This window comes from Myotis yumanensis, unplaced genomic scaffold (genome assembly GCF_028538775.1).
Source record: "Myotis yumanensis isolate MYYU_CA2020_CCGP unplaced genomic scaffold, mMyoYum1.0.hap1 SCAF_4, whole genome shotgun sequence".
Taxonomy (NCBI): Eukaryota; Metazoa; Chordata; class Mammalia; order Chiroptera; family Vespertilionidae; genus Myotis; species Myotis yumanensis.
In genome coordinates, this window is record NW_027223755.1 from 30,255,812 (window position 1) to 30,281,222 (window position 25,411).

Consider the following 25,411-nt stretch of genomic DNA (forward strand, 5'->3'; position numbering starts at 1 on the left):
TAGACTTAATTAGTAAATTTTAAATTATGTATAAACCATGAACACTAAAATAAATTAACTATAAAAAGTAGCATTAAAATTAGCAACTAACGCCTTTATTTCGGTTTTATTTACAAGCCTTTAAAAATAAGTCTTCTAGTCCTTTCCCATTTGGCTCATCTGTTCATAAGTGCAGATAATCTTTTCAAATAAATATCATCATTACTCTTTCTTCCTTTTTGAATTGCCTCTTTATGTCCTTTGTCTATTTTTTTATCCTCTTTTTAATATTTATTATTAATTTCAAGTGTTTGTGATGGTTTGAAGTAAGGATCTTTTTAATTTCAATAAACTAATAAACACCATATTTTAGATAATTTATCCTAGTCTCAATGATTTATAATGTTGGCCTTAGTAAATCCTAAGTTTTCATATATATATATACACACACACATATACTAGTATATATATAATATTTGACATTTTATTCAGTTCCATCAAAATGTCAGTGTGAATTAAAGAACTAGATGATATGTTCTGATATCTTATGAGGTAAAACATCTTTTACATTTTTCTTTTTTCAAAATGTCCTTTACTATTTTTATACCTATTTTAATCAAATTTTAAGTAAATTAATTCCCTCAAATCCCACTGGGGATACATCATCTATATAATAAAGAGCCAGGGTCATAATGACCGTTACCACTGAAGGCTCGACCAGCACTGACTGCCTAGGGGACTGCGGATCAGGCCTGGCGAGAGGCCTGCAGAGAGAGAGGCAGGGTCTGATCCTCTGTGACAGCCATTGATCAGAATTTGCCTCTTTTTCTCTCCCAGCCTGGCCAATAGCCATCCCTCCATTTCTCTCCAGGCCTCCACTGGGGCTGCTGATCAGCCCTGTCTTTCTGATCAGGCCCCGTTGATAGGCCCAGAGACGCTGACTGGCATAGAAACTGACCAATCAGAACCAAGTCTGGGTCAACTGTGAGGAGCCAATGGCTGCCTAGGAGGCAGAGCTTTTGACGCTGACTGGCAAAGAAACTTACCAATCAGAACCAAATTCACCAGTAGAGGAGGGCAGTTGGGGGAGAGATCAGGCCGGCAGGGGAGGGCAGTTGGGGACAATCAGGCAGGCAGAGGCAGTTAGGGGCAATCAGGCAGGCAGGCAGGTGAGTGGTTAGGAGCCAGCAGTCCCAGATTGTGAGAAGGGTGTCCGACTGCTGGTTTAGGCCCAATCCCACAGGATCAGACATCCCCTGAGGGGTCCCTGATTAGAGTGGGTGCAGGCTGGGCTGAGGGAACCCCCCCTCTCCCGTGCACGAATTTCATGCACCGGGCCTCTAGTTTTTATGTAAGCCCATGGCTTTAACTGGCTGAAGTATTGCATATATCTAACATCCATTTCAAATTGCTTACTTTCAGCACTCTAGTGAGAATATTACTCCATTGACATAAGATTTCCTAATAATCACTCCCTTAGTGAACTAGCCAATGACTTAGTTCACTTTTGAACTGTGCCTTAAAAATTGTGAATCATGGGCTCATGAGGATCTGATACAGCGGTTCTCAACCTGTGGGTCGCGACCCCTTTGGCGGTCGAACGACCCTTTCACAAGAGTCGCCTAAGACCCTCCTGCATATCAGATATTTACATTATGATTCATAACAGTAGCAACATTACAGTATGAAGTAGCAATGAATATAATTTTATGGTTGGGTCACAACATGAGGAACTGTATTTAAAGGGCCAGAAGGTTGAGAACCACTGAATAAATGCTACCCCCAAAATGTACACCCACCCCCAATGTAATTAAAGACAAAGAACCCAAAGTTGAGAATTGACTCTGTAAAGGAATCTCTCTAAATAAAAAATAAGACTTTATTCCATCAAAGTTATTTTTATTCCGATGTTGCTTTCTTACTAGCTGGATCCAAACTTCTATCTCCCTTCATAATCATTATAATTTATCTCTGTCTACATAGTATTAATTACATGATGGGCTACTTCTAATCTGATACCAAGGCATATATATCTCACAGTGTGATGAAAAGACGAGACTAGGAGTTTGAAGGCTCAAGTCTGAGTTCTATCTTTGAATATATCTCAGAGAGTCAATATTTCCTTTGATCACCTATAAAATGAGCAAAATATCACCAGCTCTGTTTATTTCATAAAGATTATTAAAGATTCAAATTTATTCTGTCTGAGAGAGCACAAACTGAAAAGACACAGTTTTTTTATTTCCACATTTAAAAGTTCATCATCTACTGAGGATCTATATAAACCATATGCTGTGCAAGATCCTAAATATACTTAATCAGGGAGACATAAAATTGCAATTGGTAGCTGCTGGAGCAGCAAGAATTTTTAAAATATGCAATACCTGACTATTTAGACAGAGGCACTGACCTCTTTTCCCTTAGATTGTCAAATAAAAAAATTACAACAGCTAACACAACAATAGCCATCTGATGTGAATAAATCAAAATTATACCTATTTTTGGCCAGATTGGCAAAAAATACATTTTTGGTGAGTCACAGAATATCAGTAATTAGTTTATGTGTGCCATAAGATGAAAAAGGTTGAAAATCACTCAACTAGAGTATAGATATATACAAAATGCTATGTGAAAGCCCAGAGAAAAAAAATATTCTTCTGCTTGTAAGACTATCCATACAAGTGGCAACATATGAACTAAGTTTGTGAGTTTCTCAAACAGATAAGGAGGGGGTGGGGTAGGGCATGAGAAAGCAGTCTTGAAAAAAGAAACAGCTTCAGATGGAAAGAGGTGTCAAAGAACACAGAGAGCTCAGCACATGGAAAAAAGTTGAGAGTGGTGGTTCCATGGGGATTACAGAAGACATTCTCTGAGAAAGAGAGACAGAGCTAATAGTTTGAGGAGTCAGAGGAATAAATTTCGATTTTATCTTTCAGGCAAAAAATAATCATCCAAGGCTTTCAGACATGAGGATGATGTGATCTTGGTTGGCCTGGAGTGTAAAACAGATTGGCATCAGGAGAGATGGGAGCTGGGGAATAGTCATGGGATGTAAAGTACAGCATAGGGAATATAATCAATCTATATATATAAAAGGCTAAGCAGCCGGTAGGTATGATGCACACTGACCACCAGGGGGCATACACTCAATGCAGGAGCTGTCGAGTGATAGCAACTTTGCAGTGCCATCTTTCACTCAGGGACCCCTAGGGGGATGTCAGACTGCCAGTTTTGGCCCCATCCCTGCAGGCCAGACTGAGGGACCCCCCAGCTAGAGGGACCCTGCTCACTCCGCAGATGCCCTTCGAGTCCCAGCGCCACCCCAGGTACAGCTGGCTGGGGAGGGGCCATGGGAGGTTGGCTCCAGGGACTGTCCAGCCCATCTTGCCCAGTCCCACCCCATTGGCCACCTTCTAATTAATTTCCTTTCAATGTGCACGAATCCGTGCACTGGGCCACTAGTAATATTATAACAACTATGTATGGTTCCAGATGAGTACTAGAATATCCAGGGTACACCTTGAAGTATATGATTGCCTAACAATTATGACATACACTTGAAACTAATACAAAATAACATTATATCTGAACAATTCTAATGGAAAATAATAAAAACTGTGTGTGTGTGTGTTGTTGTGTTTGTTGTTTTTTTTTAAAAGAAGGCGATTAGAAGTGTTTAGGGGACCATTATAAAGACCTGAACTAGGGAAGTGGCAATGGGAGAACATAACAGATATTTCTGGGTAGAATCAAGAGATACTGATTGTCACTGAGATGTGGGAGTTAACAAAGAGGAGGAGTCTAAGGAAACCACTGGCTTGACACCACTGGATGAATGGTGATACCACACACTGATATTGATCAATACAGAATTATAAATGCTTATTTACATGACAAAGCATACCTTATTTCTCATTTAATGTCCAAAATGATATGGTGAGGGTCATGGTGATAGTGTATGTGTGTGTAAGGAGTCAAATCAATTTAGCTGATGAGTTTTTAAAAATAATGTGAAATACCCTCTTCTCTGGGAAAAATTAGATTTCCTATTTTTAAATGTAGAAAAATGTTCTTCTGGGTAAAAATAACCACAACATCTTTTGAAATATAATAGAGTCCTATTTGGTGTAATCCCTTAGCAACATTCCTGCTATGAAGCAGGACTAACAACATTCAAGTTATAGATTCACATATTGTATATTTTGAAACTTGTAAATGACGAATAAGTTATGAGAGGGACATAATTTTATCAATGTTAGATTTGAGGAATTTGAACAACTACCAAAAAGTTGCTGGCAGTCTTTTTAGATTATTATTGTCTGATTTAAAAACTCTTCTCAAGATACTCTCCAAAACCCACATTAAAGTTAAGAAATAGAAATTAGTGACCAAATCATCATTTGTGTGTGTGAATGTGTGTGTGTGAATATATCCAAGTTGGAAGGTGAAAGAATGTTTTCTTTTCTGAAATAGTCTCTCTTGCCAATATTTGAATAGCCCATTTATTCACAAATGCTTTTTTAAAAGTAATTTCCAAACTTTTGGTGTCTGGCTATAGCCTGGAAAATGGGGACAGTGATTGTTAAAATATAGCCTCAATGAGAGATGTACAGTAATTGTCAGGAGATATGGAAGACATAAATTGTAGTTCTCATTCTGTCAGTCAACTATTGTGTTAAATAAATTAGCCCCTCAAGATATATGTTTCTTCAAGTGTAAAAGGTGGCTTAGGTTAGCTTCAATCTAAGACCCATAGTGTTCACATGGTCTTATAAAAATATGTCTTGTGGACATTGTTGGTTATCTATTTCCCTGTTACTGCTCTAACAGGGACAACTAAACCAAGATGGTCCAATGAAAAGGAAAGAAGGATTTATGTATATTCCATGCTTGGTGCATAGGTCTCATCTCTCTTTCCCTTCCACCTCCTCCCTCCCAACATTTTCCACCCCCATGAAACATGGGATGTACATAATTTCAGAATCAAAAATATAAGAAGGTGATAGAGCCATTACATATTTCTTCTGATACACAAAAGTATCAGAACACACAAAAATGTTGTAATCAGTATTTTTTAAGTCTACCACTGTTTTGGCAATATATAGAAAATATGAAATATATAAATTTTGCCAAACATTTTTGCTTTTTAAGTATTCTTAATGGCCTTATTTATTAAAATTTAAAGATGTCAACCTTCTGCCAGTTATCCAATATTTTATTAAGGTGCTGTTTCCTAAAATACAAAGTATTCACTGATGAGGACAATTTAAATAACCAACTTTTCAATCAGTTATTTTTGGCAATGTGAAATTCAAATTTTGCATCATGAACTTAGATTATCACTGCATCTAGTAATGAAAAAAAATACACTGAAAACTGATAAAATCAATGAAAAACATAGAGAGCATTATGCTAAATAAAGTAAGACAGTCAGAGAAAACAAGATCCATATGATTTCACTTATGTGAGATCTAATGAACAAAATAAACTAACCAACAAAATAAAAACAGACTCATAGATACAGAGAACAGACTGACAGTTGTCAGAGTGAAGGGGGGTTGTGGGGATAGGTGAAAAAGGTGAAGGGATTAAGCAAAAATAAATAAATGGAAAACAATGGAGAAATATTTTTTATCACCCAGAGTAGAAAAGTAAAAATCTGAATTATTTTTAGTATTTACATATTGCAATATAATATTTCATTTAATATTTTAGGCTAATGTACTTAAAAAGTGAATGTCAAATAAATATTTTATAATATGCATGATATTTATACTGAGTGAAATTATAGTTTTTAGCTATTGTTCCTTCTAAAATACATCAATGTTGCCTTCTTGATATTTACAACTATGCCATCTAGAATGTCTTTATAGTATCCAAAGAATCACCTATGATATTTAAATTTCCAAGCTACACTTGTTTATTTTTCAATTTATCAAAAGTAAAAAACAACAAAGAACAGTTCAACCATTTCTCCACCTCCCCCGCTCCATCTCTAACAACTACTAGTCTCTCTGTATTTTAAATTCCATGTGTAAGCAAAATCATATTTTTCTAATATATTTCACTTAGCATAATACCCTCTATGTTCATCCATGTTGTCACAAATGCCAAGATTTTATTTTTTATGACTGAATAAAATTCCATTATAATACCATTTTCTTTATGCATTCATTCATAATAGATACTGAGGTTGTTTCCATATCTTGGCTATTGTAAATAATGCTGCAATGAACATGGGGTATGTGTGCATATATTTTTAAAAGTTAATGTTTTCAATTTTCTTTGGATAAATACCCAGAAGTAGAATTGTTGGGTCATATGGTAGTTCTATTTTTTTATTTTTTTAGGAACCCATATACCGTTTTCCACATTTTATATTCACACCAACAGCACACAAGGATTTCCTTTTCTTCACTAACATTATTTTTTTTGTCTTTTTGATAATAGTCATTCTAACAGTTATATTTGCATTTCCATATAATTAGTGATGTTGATAATTAATTTAGTGATCCCACTTCTAGGAATATATCCCAAGAAACTAGAAACACCAATCAGAAAGGATATATGCACTCCTATGTTCATAGCAGCACAATTCACCATAGCTAAGATTTGGAAACAGCCTAAATGCCCATCAGTAGATGAGTGGATTAAAAAACTGCAGTTTGTATGGTACATCTACACAATGGAATACTACGCTGCAGTAAAAAGGAAGGAACATCTACCATTTGCAACAGCATGGATGGAATTGGAGAGCATTATGCTAAGTGAAATAAGCCAGTCAGAGAAAGATAAACACCATATGATCTCACTCATTTGTGGAATATAATGAACAACATAAACTGATGAACAAAAACAGATCCAGAGACAGAGAAGCATCGATCAGACCGTCAAACCTTAAAGGGAAGGTAGGGGAGGGTGGGGGTAAGGGGGAGAGAGCAACCAAAGGACTTACATGCAAGCGTATAGGCATAACCAATGGACAGACAACAGGGGGGTGAGGGCATGAGTGGTGGGGATAGGGGGTAACGTGGGGATAAGGACACATATGTAATAACTTAATCAATAAAAAAATTAAAAAAGAAAATATATAGCTCCTACAGATTTATAAAAGCACAGTACTGATAAAGAAAATATTGTGTTGTATAAAAAGAAGTAAAAAATCATTTATCAGTTCAGTAAAATTGTTGTAACATTTTGAGGAACTATCATTTAAAATGACTAATTTGATATATATTTTTAAATGGTGTTTTAACTTTTTGAAATACTTCATTTGGTTCTCTTGGTAACATAGAGGCTCATTCCCCTGATAATTTTATTATTTCAAATTTCTTCTATGTTGAGATTAAAAGATAAATCTATCTTGTTAGATTTAATTTAATACAAAATTTATTTAACATACCTACATTTTTATGGAATCAAAAGAACTGACTATGAAATGTCTGAGGGTTATCTCTTTCTATGCAGATTTTTTAAATTAAATCAAGTATACCTCTTTCCCACTGCTTCCCATACTGTAACTAATTCTTAACATTTCAGTTAAGATAATAATATCTGGAAATGCTACTATACATGCTAAAAATAGCCTTTTTAAAGACATATTTTTTCTTGATAATCCACAGGGACTCATTCATCTATCCATCCATGTGTTTTTGTTGTTGTTGTTCTTTGTTTTTGTTTTAAGACATTAACTTGGCAGACAAGTTAAGCCTTTTTGGATAATGGCACACATGTGCACACATACACATATACTTTGTCATGTCTCACATCTTTAGTTTTAGAAGATCACTGAAAACAAACTGCAGTGTTTTGATTTGCTTTAATTTTCTGAACACTGTTTTATGTTTATTATTATATGCATTGTAAAAATTCAGCAAATGCACTGGTTTGCTTCCATGGTGATCATTAACACTAGTGTAACAGCTAGGATTTCAAAAGTTAAAAATAAAAGTTAAAGTCTCTCATTACATCCAGAACCTAGGCTATCTGTCATTCTTTTAAAAAATGGATTTAAACCACATCTCATTTTTTGTTTGTTTGGATTTCATGTCCTGTAGCATCAATCAATATAAGCTTCATGCTTGGTTTTATATATTTCTTGATGCTGTCAACATGCCCAGGCTCTGCACACAATTATTTTAGGAACACCCGCTGCCTTTGTTGAGCCGGAGACCTGGCTTTCAGTCTTAGCTCTGGCCCTCATAGTTGATGTGCTACTGAGCAAGTGACTCCCATTCTCTAGGGGTCAGTGTTCTTATCTGTAAAATGGAGATAATACCATCTCATCTCAGTGTTGCTGATGATTTCAAATAAGTTAGTAAATGCAATGGGTTTTTTAAAATATATAATCTTAAAGCATTGCTACTATTCTCTTTAAAGAATAAAAGAAATATGCATGTCCTCCTTGAAAAAATACATTTACTTGCAAAAGCACCCCTCTTAAGGAAAAGCTTGACGTGCATTGTAGGAGTGTTTGGGAAATACATAAATGATGTAACAAATTTTAATTCCAAGTATACTTATATGAAATGACTACGACTTATTAGATGAGCCACAGTAGAAGCTATATGTAAATACTATACATCTTAGTTTTCTATGAACCATTCAACTAACAAATTTCAAATGAAACAATTAATCAGTGTGGAGCTCACAGCAAAAAAATAATTTCAAATCAATGATGCGATACCTTTATTCCAATTAGCTTATTTTCCCCTCCACCCTTCTAGACATACTCTATTTCATTAAAGTATGAACTTAATTAAGAGACTACAAAGTAAATCAACCCACAGATTAAGCTAGAACTCTTGTTCTTACTTAATGTTCATTAAGGGTTCAGTTTTACAAAAGTTTTCTATTAATAGGTCAAATATACAAAGTGTCACGCTTGCCTTTTTTCCACCATCAGACCCACATGCATGATACTCAACCCATCTCTTCAAAAGAAAGGCTAAAACTGGATGTGGGTGTTAGCACTATGGGTTGTAAAAATGAAACTTGCATATTAATTTGTGAATGCCTGCAAATCACACCAATCTTCAATTAATCTGAATTGATATTAACTACAGTTATCATTCTTTGTATCTAACAGATACAATGACATCAGCACAAAAAGTGTCCAGTAAGTAGGGGTATGAGAAAGGCAAAGGATGTGAGGATCATGTGTGTACATCAGGGTTGGGATATTCTATTTGGATAGCTTTCCTTTGACCAGAGTGTCTGCAACACACACACACAGAGACATGCTCATATAAGAAAGGAAAAAGAAAGAAAGAAAGAAAGAAAGAAAGAAAGAAAGAAAGAAAGAAAGAAAGAAAGAAAAAGAAAGAAGCACATTTGAATACTATTAAGATTTTATGATAAATCCAACCTACTATCAATTAGAGGTGGACAATCTCAGCACAAGGTTTTCTTGCTTCCACACCCAGCCCTCATCTACTATTTACAAGTACCCATCATCCAAATATACGACTTGAACATGTATCCCATCAATGCTTGCCCACATCTAAGCTTAGATGATGACAGCTCTACTTTGCCATTAGGCATACCAAGATCAGCGGCTCCTGAAATCTGTGTGTGTGTTGGGGCGGGGGGTGGGGGGGGGGGGAGGGGGGGGAGGGGGGGCCCCGGGGGAGTTCAGGCGCACACGCTGTGCGCTCAAGCACTTGTGTGGGGGAGGGGATTCTTGGGTTTGGAGGATCTGGGTTTCCAGGAAAGGGACCTAATGCGGGCCCAACTTCCACCTCCATGCCGGAGTAAGAATCTGCAGCTGTGATTGCTGCTTTACACTCATGTTCTTGGAAAAGGAGCCGTCAGCATCTATACACTCCGGGGTGACAAGCCGCTGCCTGGGCCCGTCTTCCGGAGCACTTTACATGAAGGAGAAATCACTGTGATCAAATCTCTGCGTCTTGCCGGCTGCAAGGAGGTGCTTTCTTGCTGGGACTTTGCAGAGAGAGACTCCACACACACCACACACCGCACACCGACACGGTGTAACTCCCCCCGCGTCCTGGTTCCTTCCCTTCCAGCCTCCTTCCTTCCTTCTCGTAAGGATGCTGAACATTTTGCGCCAAACTCTCCAAGTCACCCACGTGTTTGTTCTCCCCTTTTGCTGTTCAATTTACTTCCTGACTTGACAAAGAGAAACTCTAGTAGTTGTTCTCGGGTTTTTAGGCTGTAATCCTGGGATCACGGTGTCTCAACCATACCCCACCCCCCACCCCAATCAGTTCTGCCCCGCCAAACCGCCTCTGGGGGGATGTACAGATTACGGAGTATTTCTCTGGCTCAACCTGTCCCCCCCCCCCCCCCGTTTTTCTTCCTCCTCCCCCAGAGCAAACTGAATTCGCCTGTTTAGTCCCACTCCCAGAGCGGAATGGGAGTGGGTGGGGAAGGGGGTGGTGGGTGGTATAGATACTGGGACTCGCTCAGTCTCTCTCTCTCTCTCTCTCTCTCTCTCTCTCTCTCTCTCTCACTCTCACTCACACACACACACACACACACACACACACACACCATTTAAGCTCGCTCCACTTTCAGGATCTCTCACACACACCTGAACACTATCCTCTCTAACAAGGACAGACACGCCCCTGCTCGCCCTCCCCAATTTCCAGAATAGAATGTGACCCTAGGTCCAGGATTGCTGGCGATAAACAGACCACCGAGGAGAATCTGAGAACTGGGGAGGTGACCCCTTGCCTGGCTGGGGGAGGGGACGCTCTCCACTCACCGTCTGAGTCCCTGGAACGACGAGGGCCAGGACATCCTGGATTTCTTCAGGCCGGGCCGGTGGCCGGTTTCCACGGCGTAGGAGGTGCGGTCCATGGCTCCACAGTACAGGTAGCGCTCGGTGTCCGAATAGCCACGATGCCGGACGCGGCCGGTGGCCACGCTCGAGGCGTAGCGACCACGAGCTGACCCGGGCGGCGGCGGGGGCGGCGGCAAGGGGGGCGGCGGCGGCTGCAGTGGGCACTGGGGCTGGGGCTGGGGCGAGGGCGGTGGTGGAGGTGGCGGCAGGTGATGATGGGGGTGCAGGAGGCGGACCTGGGGCTGCCGGAGAGGGTACTGATGGTGATGCTCGTGCCTCCAGAGGTGCTTGGGGGCTTTGAGCGTGGCCCCGCCGGCGCCGTCGCTGCCCTCGCCTTTGCCCGCCCGGGCAGGCACGCTACTACCCTCTGCCTCCATCCTGGCTCGCGGCGTCGCGCCCTGCTGCCCAGCCGGGTCCACCGCGCTGGCCCGCCCGAGCGCCTCCCTTTGCTGCTGCCGCCGCCGCTGCTTCTGAGCCGTGCGGAGGCTCGGCTCAGCTTCCTACTTGAAGCCACGAGACGCTCCCGGCGACCGAGAGGGGGCTCTGCAAGCGGGAGGGGTCGCAGAAGGCGGCGGGGCTCCCTCCGCACCGGTTGTGGCAGGGACACGCTCCAGGGCTCTGCAAGTCACCAAGAGTAGGGCGTGCGGCGCCCGGCTTCACCAAAGGCGGGTCCCACCTTCCTCCTTTTCTTCTTCCCTTTCTTCCTCTGGGCGCCGCGAAGAGCAGGAATTGTTAGCAGCTGGGGATGGAGAAGCCTCAGCAGCTGCGGCCCCGGCAGCCGTCGCCTCTGTCCGAGGCACCAGAACACTGATCCCGGAGCTGCTGAAAAGTTGGACAGCTCCCTACTGGCGAGCTGCAGCTGTGACTTTCTCCAAAACCGCCGCAGCCAGTCAGGAGTCAGACCTGTCCTCCTGATCCTCCCCCCACCACCCCCGCCTTGCCCCTGCCTCCCTCCCCTCTGCCCCCTCTCGCCCCCCCCCCCCCCGAGGTTTCCTCTTCACCTGCGCTGGCCTCCGTCCTCTTGGAGAAATGCAGTTTGGTGGTCCCTGGCAGGTTTTCAGAGCTTGTTGATGATGAGCCCCATGCTGGGGCTTCCAAAGATAAGAGATGTCACCTGGCAAAGTTGCCCGGAATGGAGTGTGTGCGCAGCGATGAAAAATTGGATCTTGGTGAAGATCCAATATCAGGATTAGTCTGGTCTCTTGCCCTGACATAGAATTAAATGTTGTGCTGATCTTTCCCATAATAGGGGGGGCCGCCCAACGTTTCTTGTAGAGGATTTTCCTTCAGCTAGTATATCCTTTCGCAGCTTCTGTGATTAAGGTCCCCAGGAGTGGTCCTAGCTGGAAATCAAGGAGAGCCTTCACCAGGCTTGAGCCAGCTGGTCACGGTTAAGATTAAGGCACCTTTTCTATCACAAACATCTAGTTATCTTCAGTGGTTTCTACTGTCAGTGCCTTCCTGCAATTTTGCCTTTCTTCCACTCCCGGCAGAAGAACACAGCTCAATTACCAAAGTGTTTCAAAACATGTTGTACCATCATTATTCCACAGAAAGTAGAGTCGTATTTGATGCTAAAATCCAAATTTAATTTTTATTTGCCTTCTTTTATTAGTATTTTCCCTCAATGTTGAATGTATTTTAGGAGCCCAGAGAATTTCAGCACAATACATATACAGATTTTTCCTGTATCTTTTTTATTACCACACTGAAAAAAGATCAAATGTCACTTACTCACTGTTAAAAATAATTCTAGAATTAGACTTTGTGGGAGTTGCCACTGTACCTTTTATTATTTGAAATATATATACATTTCGGACTCTCAATAGCTTGTTGGCAGTGTAATTATTCTATTCTTTGCGCACACTCGATGTTAAGATAATTGGGTAAGTACATTTTATGTACATCATATAATGCACACTAGAGTACAAGAATCAGGAACCACCTCTCGAACTCTCCAGAGTGCTAGAAAGCCAATGCTCTTAATAGAGTGAGTGCTCAGTATCGATACCATTCTGCAAATAACATCATTGGAAATAAATGTTCACTTTGTTCATTAGTAAGAACAGTCCATGAAATGCACAAGTGTCTCCTCTAAGTGGGAGCAATTACATCTAATATTATGCAAAAACACCCTTGGCATCTGTTCATGGGTTTCTTTCTTTTTATGGTAGAAAACATCCTTTTCTCCAAATTTCAGTAGTGGAACTCCACTGAAATTTGTGGCCCATGAACAAAACCTGAAAAAGGCCATGTCTTGAGAGGAACAAAGCAGTCTCCCAAGCACAATTCTGTCAGTATAGGACTGAACACATACTTGACTAAGGCATGTTCCCCTTCACAGACACAAGGGTGACTAATGGCAGAGGCCAGAGCATTTTTCATGCCTACAAAGGCATTGAGCTGCTATCTTTCCAAACATGAAAAAAGAGAAAAGGAAGTGTTATACAGTGTAAACTGCTTTTTAAAAATCTTTTTTAATTCATTGTATTATTAACATTTGGAACCATTTTAAAGAAGTATACAAATTTCTTCTGTCCTCTGAAATGCTTGCACCTTTCCCCTCAATATAATGATGAAAAAATACCTCTATCTGAAACTCTTTTCACTTCTCAAACACTAACAGTATAAGCACTGTCTGATCTTTTTTCCCCGAATAAATAGAACAATTCAAACCAAACCTCCTTCTCACTGTCAGTTCTCTCCTTCCTTTTAATTCATGAACACTTTATTTTTCCAATAATTTCCATCTATTTTAAAAAGATGCTTTTGTTTTTATGATATAATTACAAGTCATTTGCATTTTTAAAAATTTTTATCTTTATTATTGAAAGTATTACATATGTCCCCTTTTCTTCCCCATTGACCCCCTCCACCCTGCACCCTCCCCTCCCAGGCCTCCACCACACCATTGTCTGTGCTCATGGGCTATTCATATATGCATATAAATTCCCCTGTTAATCTCTCACCCTCAACTGCCACCCCTACCCCTGCCTTCCTTCTGAGCTTTGTCAGTCTGTTCCATGCTTCTATGTCTCTGGACCTACTTTGTTCATCAGTTTATTTTGTTCATTAGATTCTACATATGAGGGAGATCACGTGAGACTTATCTTTCTCTGACTGGCTTATTTCATAACACTCTCCAGGACCATCTATGCTGTCTCAAATGGTAAGAGATCATTCTTTTTTATTTTACAGTTGTATAGTATTCCGTGGTGTAAATGTAGCACAGCTTTTTTTTTTTTTTTTTTACCCACTCATCTACTCATCGACACTTGAGCTGTTTCCAGAGCTTAACTATTGTAAATCATACTGTTATGAACATAGGTGTGCATATAGGTGCATTTTTAAATATAAGCAAATCATTTGATTATTTCTATCATGTTCTCAACATTAAGAGTTTTCAATTTCTTTTATAGTTCCAAAAGAATATTGATATTAGTCATTTATTATGTGACTTTTGAGGTAAGATAGCTTGGGTTCCAATCTACCACTTCCAATTCATATGACCTTAGGTAAATTACTCCCCTTCATGCAAAGTAGTATTATTATTGCCTACTTCACAGAGTGTTGTGATTATAACAATGAAGCAATACTTAGTACAATACCTTTTACACCACACATGTTTAAAAATAGTTACCAGTTTTAATTATTCCTGCCAGATGTGTAAGAACCTTAAACATCATTTTAAGCAGTGGTTTCTGATGCACCTAGGGCAGTAATGGTGAACCTTTTGAGCTCGGCGTGTCAGCATTTTGAAAAACCCTAACTTAACTCTGGTGCCGTGTCACATATAGAAATTTTTTGATATTTGCAACCATAGTAAAACAAAGACTTATATTTTTGATATTTATTTTATATATTTAAATGCCATTTAACAAAGAAAAATCAACCAAAAATATGAGTTTGCTTGTCACTTCTGACACGCGTGTCATAGGTTCGCCACCACTGGCCTAGGGAGTATCCCCAAGAGAACTTTGAAAACTTCTGATGCTGAACCCTCGACCAGTGATTTCAACTTCTGATGTTATCAGAATCACCTGGAAAACAAGTCTAGAATGTAAAGACCTTTAGATAGGATAGGGTAGGATAGGGTTTGGACTGGTTTCACAAGGTGATTCTGATTCAGACTGAAGTTTAAAATCATTGCCGGGCCTAGACAAATGAAATCAGTATTTCTGCGGGGGAGGACCCAAGCAGCAGCATTGAAAAAAATTCCTTATGTAATGTCACTATGTCAATAACCACAGATTCAGACCTACTCCCTCATTATGTGGTTGCAAAAACACTCTAGGTGCTCTCAGTTGAATTTTGACTCAAATATTTTCTGGGGGGAAAAAAACAGTTCAAGAGGCCAGGTCTTATGAAAATATACACTTGAACTATTACTCTAGTTCCTTTAATGATCAAAGAAAATTTTGTACTATAAAAATTTGAGCACTCTCAGTCTTCCACTTAATAATTTTTGACCCGTTGTTTTTTCATGCTTACATGTTAAATAAATTATCTATTTTTCCCCCATTGATTGACTATAGATGTTGGTGTTTTATGGGCATAGTTGAAAGGCTTCTTATGAAGTATTGGGTTCATATGGGGCATCCTTGAAAGTTTTCCCTACTCACCATCAGCACAACTGGATAAAAAGTGACAATTTTAGGTAAATAATCAGTGCATTTTCCCTGAACAAACCGAAGTAAGCAGTTAATTGGTGCCATTAGCGTGAGACAGAGATGATCATATACCAGCACCACCACTCTTTTCTGCCAACGCATTTCAAATTTGCCCTGGTGATCCAATCAATCTCTCAATGTACCGCTGGGCAATTAACAAGGAAGAACATTCCTGTCAATAACGATAGAGAGTTCTGGCAGACATGATGTCAGTTTAAAGCTAAGAGAGAGCAAGCACCATTTTAAACCACAACACAGAATCTAATGATAAGTTATGATAACTAAGGGTCCATTTCTAATTTGGTGATGGGAGGAAGATTTAAGTGAAACTTTCTTTTGTATATTCAAACACACACGTGTTATCTTATATGTCAGGATGCATCAATTTGATGCTAACCAATCAATATGAAGTTGTTTCATTGTCAGATATTGTCTTACACAAGGCCAAATTGCTGCCTAGTTAGAAATAGCCAAAGGATGCATAAAAAGCCTTATATTTCATGCAGGTCTTCAACATTTGTAGAAACAGGCTAAGGGTTTTCACTTAAGATATATGAAGGGGTCATAAAGTTGTAAAAAAAGATACATATGTTAGGTAATATTGTCAATCTTACCACAATAAACACCAATACTAAATTGTTTCCAATATACTAGGTCATTTTTTTCAGCATTTTTTCTCTAATATAAAAGAAACAGCGGAAAGCAACAAATGTTAAACTAAGAATTGATGCATTTGAACATATTTGCCTTTGACTAGCACACTGATGTAAATTCAGCAGCAACTGGTTGTTTGGCACTATGGGTTTGGTTACTGCCAGAGACCAATTCTGAAGCTTTCTAATGACTCCACTCATCAATTCAAGTTAGAAAATATTGCTTATATACTATATCAGCGATTTTCAACTGGTGTGCTGAAAGAATTTTTAAAACTTGCAATACCTGACTATTTAGTAAAGGGCACTGACCTGTTTTTCCTTAGATTTTAAAATAAAAAAAAAATGGCAATAGCCACCACAACAATAGCCATCCTATGTGAATAAATCAAAATTATATTTATTTATTTTTGTCAGATAGGCAAAGACTATATTTTTTGGTGTGCCACAGAATTTTAGTAATTATTTTATGTGTGCTATGAGATAAAAAAAGGTTGAAAATCACTATTTATATGTCAATTTCCATGAAGACTTTGGTATTTCATTGAGAAACATGAAAAAGAACTTGTCCTCAGTGAGCTTAGTGTGTTGAAAGGAAAATAAACATAAATAAAACATAATCAATTATAATTCAGAGAGAGAGAGAGAGAGAGAGAGAGAGAGAGATGGTGTTGGTAGAGATGTGTATTTTCTGCTATTGTAAACACAGGAAAAACATTCAATTCTTAAGCCTCAGTGAGACTTCATAAAGAGAGTGGCATCTAAACTGAGGCCAAGAGCTCAAGTACAAGTTGAAATTAGCTAATATCATTTTGGATTAAGATATATGCTTGGCTGTGTGTCTTGGGGTGCATCAAAGGGTAAAGGCATTTTGGGAATAAATTGGCACCAAAAAAAATCCCACCTGATAGATGGGTTGTTGGACATTCAGAAAATGGCAAGTATCCTGTAAATCTGTGAGAAGGACAAATGGGAAAGTATGCTATCACCTGATAATGATAATCACCTCATATGAAGTGATTCCTCAGCACAGTATGGTGACAATGGGTAAATTACCAAAAGAGCCCCCTTCTGGGTGGATCATGTTTTAAGTAAGGTAGGGTGCAAAGACAGCAGAAGTGAAGGATATGAGAAGAAAAAGGAGAATTATAGATAGTGTGCTGCCCTTGAGAAGGAGAGGGTGGATTGAACTCTAAGATATAGATGGAAGGATTTGTCCTTATCTAAACAAAAACCAACAATTCTGTTGTGACAGAAGAAAAGAGGGAAAGGATGAATTTAGATGGAAGTATGTTTACTGCATTTATTGAACATTCAACTTTTGGCATTCTGCTGAACATTTTTTCTACATTATTTTATTTAATCCTTACAACAGTGCACTTCTTTATTTCCACTTTAACATTTTGAAAATCATAATGAGTCTTTTAACAGAGACTGAAAGGACTGTGCCAGTCTCCTGCAGGTGTTGAATATAGACTATGTGACCTTAACTCTACATAGAAAATGCCTGTTCACCTGATTGTCTCAACATTGGTTAATTCATTCAAATATTATTGAACACTTAATGTATGCCAACCACTTAATTCTGGAGGAAAAAAAGGAATACAACTGAAATGCTCTGGCTCTCCTGTTCTAATTAGAAGAGAGAAAATATACACCCAAATCTACACTAATAAAATAGAAAGATGCAAATTGACTGTACCTTTGTGACGCCCACCAGCCAATCAGGAGTGAGTATTCAAATTAACCCAACAAAGATGGTGGGTTAATTTGCATACACAGGCGCTGAGCAGCCGGGGGTGGGGCGGACACTTGTGTCATCACCATGGCGACGACGCAGGCATTCCACACCACCCCAGCTACTCTGGGCCTCTGGTCAGCATGGGAAGGTGGAAAGGCAGCTCCAGAACAGAGTGAAGGCAGAAAGATTGCTCCGGCTGGAGTGAAGGCAGTGCCGGCAACCAGGGGAAGGAAGGCCCATTCTTGCACAAATCTTTGTGCATCGGGCCTCTAGTAAATGTATAAATATGTTAGATGTAGCTAAGAATTATAAAGTGAATTAAGAAAAGCATGATGGGGGGGGGGTGAGGGCAAGTACGGGGGAGGGGGGGGTAGTGGAAACTGGGAGGAAGTCAATGGGGGGAAAAAAGGAGACATATTTACTACTATTTGTAATACCTTAATCAATATAATAAATAAATAGATAGATAAAATAAAAATGAATAATAAAAAAAGAAAAGTATGATGTTTAGGAGTATAGGGTGGTCAAAGAAGGCTTCTTTGATAGGATAGCATATGACAAGAAACCTGAAGGAAATAAGGGAATGAGCCAGCATTTTAGGCTATGGAAAAGGCAAGTACAAAGACACTGGTATAGCATTAGCTAGTTATATTTGAGGGATACCAAGCCTACCAGTGGCCTGGGGTGAAGTAAAGTGGAGGCTATATTTGGAAACAAAGAAAGATAAAGGAGAGCCAAGATGGCCATGGTAAGGAGTTTGAATTTGTTACTGTATTCATAGAGAGTACACATAGTTGAATTCTAAACTTAAATATATTATATGTAGATGCCTAATGAACTTAAAATTTCTTCAAAAGACTATAGTATAATGCTTCACTGAAAAGATAAGGTATTCTGTATGTAAAGAAAAATGAAAATATGCCTGGAGACAAAGATTTACTCCAAGTGAAGAAAATATTTCTTTCAGGTTGAAATATTATACTTCTATATTTTATTATAAGGCAACAATATATTCATAAGTACTTAAGATGTATATTGTTTTATCATTGAAATAACTACAAAATTGTGACCAATCAGACAGGAGTAATACACTTAAAATGAGTAGATATTATCAAATTCCTCTGAAGGGATTTTGAAGAACTTTCAAAGTGACTGATTCTTGGAAATTTAAAAAATATATATTTTTTTATTGATTTCAGAAAGGAAAGGAGAGGGAGAGAGATAGAAACATCAATGATGAGAGACCATCATCGATTGGCTGCCTCCTGCATGCCCCACACTGGCATAGGCCCTGACTGGGAATCAAATGGTAACCTCCTGGTTCATAGATCAACACTCAACCACTGAGTCATGCCAGCTGGGCTGATTCTTGGAACTTGAAGGATGATTACTGGGGTGCTAAATGTCCATCTGTCAAACTTTCCAGCTGACTTTTAAGAGAGGATGCTAAACTTCTAGTGTTTGATAATTAAATTTAAAAACTTAGTATACCTTGAAACCACACTCTCAATTTCAAAGATGCAAAATAGTTTATAAGAAGTAGTCTGTTTTTATGAAATTAGGCCTAACTATCAAAGGCCAAAAAATAGTTAAAAATCTTTAGATTCAGAATGTGAATAAGACTTAATCTTACACTTTGAGATGCTGAAAAGTAACATGGTAGACCTTGGTATAGCAAAATGTATGCATTTTTCATTCACTTAAGAAAATGTAAATTTAAGGTAATATTTATCATTTTATAAAGTTCCTATTAAATAGAGTTGAATATTGTAAAAAAAAAAAAAAAAACCCTTAAAATAGAGGGTTGTTTTTTTTTTTTAGCATTAACTCCATTTTGCATACACAGAAGTGAAAGCTAAGATAAACAGTTATTTGCCTAAGGTTGGGTGCTTGTTCATTGTCAAAGCCTGGATTTGATCCTTGGCCACATTGAGTCCAAAACCTGTGATCTTGCCTGGATGATGAAGGGAGAAACGAAACATAGATCTTTTGAAATTAAAATGTCAGTGGATGAGTTGATTAATAATATCAGTGAATGGGTTGGTTTAACATAGAATTAGAGAACTGAAAAAATATTAGTTAAATATTAGAAATACCCTTTTCAATGGATAATATGCAAATGCTCATTATTAATACTTCTAATCAAAGTAAACTATAGATCCTAGACAGTGCTAATTTACAAGAATCAATTGCTCTTCCATTTACCAGAAACTCATAGATGTCATACATATCCACACACACATATATGCACATACATATATTCTTAGGAAGAGACATAATAAAAGGTATCTAAGAGCTCTATGGAGAAAAATTTTAAACTTTAAATTACTTTTTTAAAAGACCTAAATAAGTAGAGATACTATTTTCATGAATAGAAATAATCAATATGATGAAGAATAAATTTTTCATAAAATGATCTCTTAGATTCAATGATATTCTCATCAAAATTCCAACAGGATATTTTAAGAAACTTTAGATGCTTAGAAAAATTTTATATAAAAAAGAACAAATAGCCCTAACTGGTTTGGCTCAGTGGATAGAGTGTCGGCCTGCGGACTGAAAGGTCCCAGGTTCGATTCCAGTCAAGGGCATGTACCTTGGTTGCAGGCACATCCCCAGTAGGGGGTGTGCAGGAGGCAGCTGATCAATGTTTCTCTCTCATCGATGTTTCTAACTCTCTATCCCTCTCCCTTCGTCTCTGTAAAAAAATCAATAAATTATATTAAAAAAACCAAATAGGTGAGGGTACTTTCCCAATTATTAATGTTTATAAGTTTGTAGTAATGAAAACAGTAAAGTATTAGCACAGGATGCATAAAATGTTCAATGAAGCAGATTAAAGACCCCAAATATATACCTCTATAATATGTGAAAACTTGACATTTTAGAGAGATGACATTGCCCCCTATTGGGAAAGGAACAATTATTCAATTAATGGTGCTGGGACTATCAGTTAGCCATAGGGTAAAAAATAAATCTTGACTCCCACATCACATAAAAACAGAACTCAGTTCTAGTTGTATTATTTAAAAGCGAAAGCATGTATTTAAATATTTTGAAGGAAATATTGCTGAGTGCTATTGTGATATTTGTACAAGGGAGAATTTCTTTTTTAAAACTTACAAAAGGCGCCCTAACTGGTTTGGCTCAGTGGATAGAGCGTCAGCCTGCAAACCTAAAGGTCCCAGGTTCGATTCCGGTCAAGGGCATGTACCTTGGTTGCGGGCACATCCCCAGTAGGAGGTGTGCAGAAGGCAGCTGATCGATGTTTATCTCTCATCGATGTTTCTAACTCTCTATCCCTCTCCCTTCCTCTCTGTAAAAAAACCAATATATATATATAAAATATATTTTTAAAAAACTTACAAAAGGCACTAACAGGGAAAGAAAAGACTGATAAAGTACTTTAACATTTAGAACTTCCATTCATCAACAGTGATCATTAAAAGTGAGAGAAGTCATAAACTGGGAGAAAATGTTGCAACACATGTAACTCTCAAAGGGCTATTTTAAAAAAATAAGTACACCTATAAATCATTAAGAAAAAACAGTGGAAAATAGGCAAAATACACACAAAAAAGGCATTTCAAAGAAGAGGAAACCAGAATGGTGACAAGAATAATTAATCAATCTCATTAGTAATCAGGGAAATGCAAGTACAGACCATAGAGAGGGCATGTAATGTCTGCTAGGTTGGCAAAAAAATAAGAATCCTGATGATACCATGTGTTGGTAAAGATGTAGATCAGGGGTAGGGATCCTTTTTCTGCCAAAGGCCATTTGGATATTCATAACATCATTCTCAGGCCATACAAAATTATCAATTTAAAAATTAGCCTGTTATATTTGGTCAAACATTTAATTAGCTCACCCCTAATGCCTTGGCAGGGCCAGACCAAATGATTTCAGCCTGCAGGCCGGATGTTCCCCACCTCTGATGTAGATGAATGGGAACTCATACACTGCTCGTGGGAAAAAAATTTTCATTACGTGGTAAAGGTGACTATTGACATGCATTATCCTTCACAATTTCACTCCTGGGTATTTGACATAGAGACCTTCTTACACACACATCAGGAAACATGTACCTGAATGTTTATAGCAGGATTGTGCATTATAACAAAAAGCTGGATATAATCTCAATGTTTAACAATAAAAGAAAAGATAGATTCTGGGATATTCACACAAATATATCATGCAGCCATGAACAACTATGCTAGGCAACTTGGAGCAATCTTAGAAATGCCTTGTTGAGTTAATGAAGCAACAGGCAGATGACAAACATTATACCATCCTATTGGGCTAAAAAAACAAGAAACAAATAAGAAAATAAATCTAATGAACTAAAATAAACTCATAAACAAAAAAAGAGGCACAGATAAATGGAACAGACTGACAGCTGTTAGAGGGGAGGGGAGAAGGGAGAATGGATGAAAGAAAGAGAAGGGATTAGCCAAAAAACACATATGCATAGCCCATTGACACAGACAACAATTTGCTGATGGCTGGTTTAGGCCTGATGAGGGCCAGAAGGAAGGGGGCTAGGGGCAATGGGGACGTCTCTAATTCTGTCAACAATAACAATAAAGTAAAAAATAATAATAATATATTTGGAGCAGAGCTCACCCACCTAATGTGCATATGAATCTCTAGGGGATTTTACTGAAATGCAGATTCTGGTTCAGTAGACGGGGTGGTGGGGCGGGGGGGGGTGGGGGCGGCAGGGCTGAGGTTCTGTATGTCTAATAAGCTTCCATGTGACCCCAAAACTACAGGTCTTCAGACCACACTTAAGTTGCAAGGTTTTAGAGGATACATAGATATGTGACATTTTATGAAGTTTAAAAAAATCGATTGTTACAAAATTCACAAAATTTAGGTTGTTATTTGGTAAGCAGGGAATGAAAGATGGTCAATAGGTGAAGGAAGAAGCTCACAGGTAGATGCAATGTGTTGATAAGATTGTGGTTCATAAATAATATGTTCTATAACGTATACACTACAAAGATTATTTTGTATATAATGAATATAGTATAATAAAAACATAAACATCCACAGGCAATGAATCCACATTATGACCAGCAGAACAGATAAAACTGAGCAGGGTAGGAACAGGCAGTGGGCATGTGGAACAAATATTCCATCTGCAGAAGAGAAAGCTGCAGGCCATTTGTAAACACTCTGTATTTGTAAGCTCCCCAAATTAAGTCCCTAGACAAACTCTTAAAACTGTGGCAGCATAAAAAATATGGGGAATCCAAATAGAGTTCTGAGCTAAAAATAATTGCAAATTTCTTTAGAATACAATTGATCCTCATTTCAAAGTTTAGCTTTTAAATTAACACTGAATTTGGGTAAACGTTTTTGTGAAAAGGTATGTGTAGCTCCCAATGCAAAGTGAATCTACCCTATTCTTTCTCTATGATTTGTTCTTTCTCAACACACATATATTCATAAATACACAGTCCCCGCAAAAAGGCATAAGCATTTTAACAGCTATCAGCTGAAAATGAAATGTATTTTAGTAAACACTGCCTTTATAATTATTCAAAGTATGTGTATACATTTTTGGGGACACCCTGTATTTACCCCATATATCTTCATTTCCAGAAAGTTTCCTTCTTAGAATCCGGAAGGACTTTAATAGTTCAAATATCTACCATTAAAATATAATGTTCCTCATCATCTATCATTTTAGCAATCAGCAAACATTACAGCAGGAATTGGTAACAACCAATAAGAACTCTGGATAGTTGCCTAAAGATCAAGAAGTAGAGATAGCAGAAAAGAAAGCAGAATTAAAATAGTTTAAAATAAAAGATGGATGGGACCGAGAAAAAGATGTTCTATCTTCTCATTCTCCAAACTGTTTTGGTGTATAAAAAATGTGATGCATCGCAAATCAGGACACTCACTTAATGTCTAACTGCTCTAAGAGGTAAAATTATCTATACTAATAAAGGGTAATATGCTAAGTAGACCAGACATCCTTCCAGACTTCCCTCCAGACAAAGCCACAGTGGCGGGGGCCGAGGCAGAGGTGGTTAGAGGTGACCAGGCCAGCAGGGGAGGACAGTTAGGGAGACCAGGCTAGCAGGCAGAGTGGTTAGGGGTGATCAGGCAGGCAGGCAGGTGAGTGGTTAGGAGCCAGCAGTCCCAGCTTATGAGAGGGATGTCTTACTGCCGGTTTAGGCCCGATGTGGTATCGGGCCTAAACCGGCAGTCGGACATCCCCTTAGGGGTCTTGGAATGGAGAGGGTGCAGGTTGGGCTGAGGGACCCCCCTCCCATGCACGAATTCCATGCACTGGGCCTCTAGTAAGACAATAAAGGGCAGAAGACCTAAATTTCAGTGACAACTAACACTTTTGTAGTTTACTATGAGCCAACTGTAGTTCTGACTGCTTTTCAGGATTTAATTTATGATCCCCACTGTACATATAAGGAAACTGAGACACATAGAAAGTAGTAACTTATCCAAGGTCACAAATATATCATGGGTAAAGCCAGGGTTACAATTCATACTGCGGCTTGCAGGGCTCTTGTTCTAAACCAGTGTTCCCTGCTGCCTCTCTGAAGTCCCAGGACCTTACCCTCTATTCTCATGTCCAATTTCCTCATAAATAAAATAGAACATATGGTTAATAGGATATGTAAAGGAATCAATTAATTTGAATCTCCCAAAGTTGTGTGATTTGGGGATGAGTTTTGAAACTTTGCTAAGCCTAGTTTCCTCATCTGTGAAATACAACAGTGACAAAATAAACACGATAGAATTTTGTAAGAATTAAATAATGTAATTCAAGCATTTAATCCAAGGCCTGTCATTTTATGCACTCAGTAGAATTTGCTGCTACTGTATTGTTGCTATGATGATGATGATGATGATTAAATGAGATTATAAATTTAAACCCAGGTTTGTCTTTACTCAGGATCTTGTACAAAATACTGCACAATTCCATATGCACTCACACACACACACATGCACACACACACACTCACATTTCCTTTTTATTGCTTTCTCCCTCCTTTATCTCCTTGAATCAAAAAGCAATTAAGTGTGGGAAACACAGTGAAAGAAACTCCAGCAGGCACCCAACTCTCAGGTTCCCAAAATAGAAACCTACAACAGATAAGGGAAGGGGAAATTGCTCCCACTTTGCAGGAATAAAGCCATTCTAGGACTGACTGTTCAAATTTAATTTATTAGTCGCCAAGGGGTCTGAAGATACTCTTAGATAATTATCCAAGACCACCAAATTCAGAGCCTACTGTAGCTATGGCTGATATTAATTGTAAGATGAATAAGTTCAATTTATTAAATGAAATGGCCTTTTCTCAAGTGATAACTAATGTATTATTTCTCAGCAGTATCACAAATGACTCTTAAGACCTGAAGTAAACAAGACTTCCAAGAGGCTCCTGGTATTGAGGGAAGACTAGTTTCCTAATCTGTCCTCAAGGAATGCATGTTCCTTCCCTGTGGAGCACACTCACAAGCTAACTCGAATTGCAATCCAGTTATTCCCTTTCATTGTGAATGCAAAACAAATGAAATA

At 38.5% G+C, this 25,411-nt stretch overlaps 1 protein-coding gene across 4 annotated transcripts in view; it reads right to left on the reverse strand.

Moving 5' to 3' along the window:
• Positions 1-25,411, reverse strand: part of PDE4D (phosphodiesterase 4D) — a 1,237,087-nt gene that overhangs the window by 766,739 nt on the left and 444,937 nt on the right. The window contains exon 1 of one of the 4 annotated variants that reach the window (XM_070412008.1): positions 10,712-11,181. The exons of the other annotated variants lie outside the window; for them this stretch is intronic. Coding sequence (XP_070268109.1) covers positions 10,712-11,166 — 455 coding nt within the window. The 5' untranslated portion in view covers positions 11,167-11,181. Of the gene's footprint in view, positions 1-10,711; positions 11,182-25,411 lie in introns of those variants that run through there. 4 annotated transcript variants of the gene reach the window in all.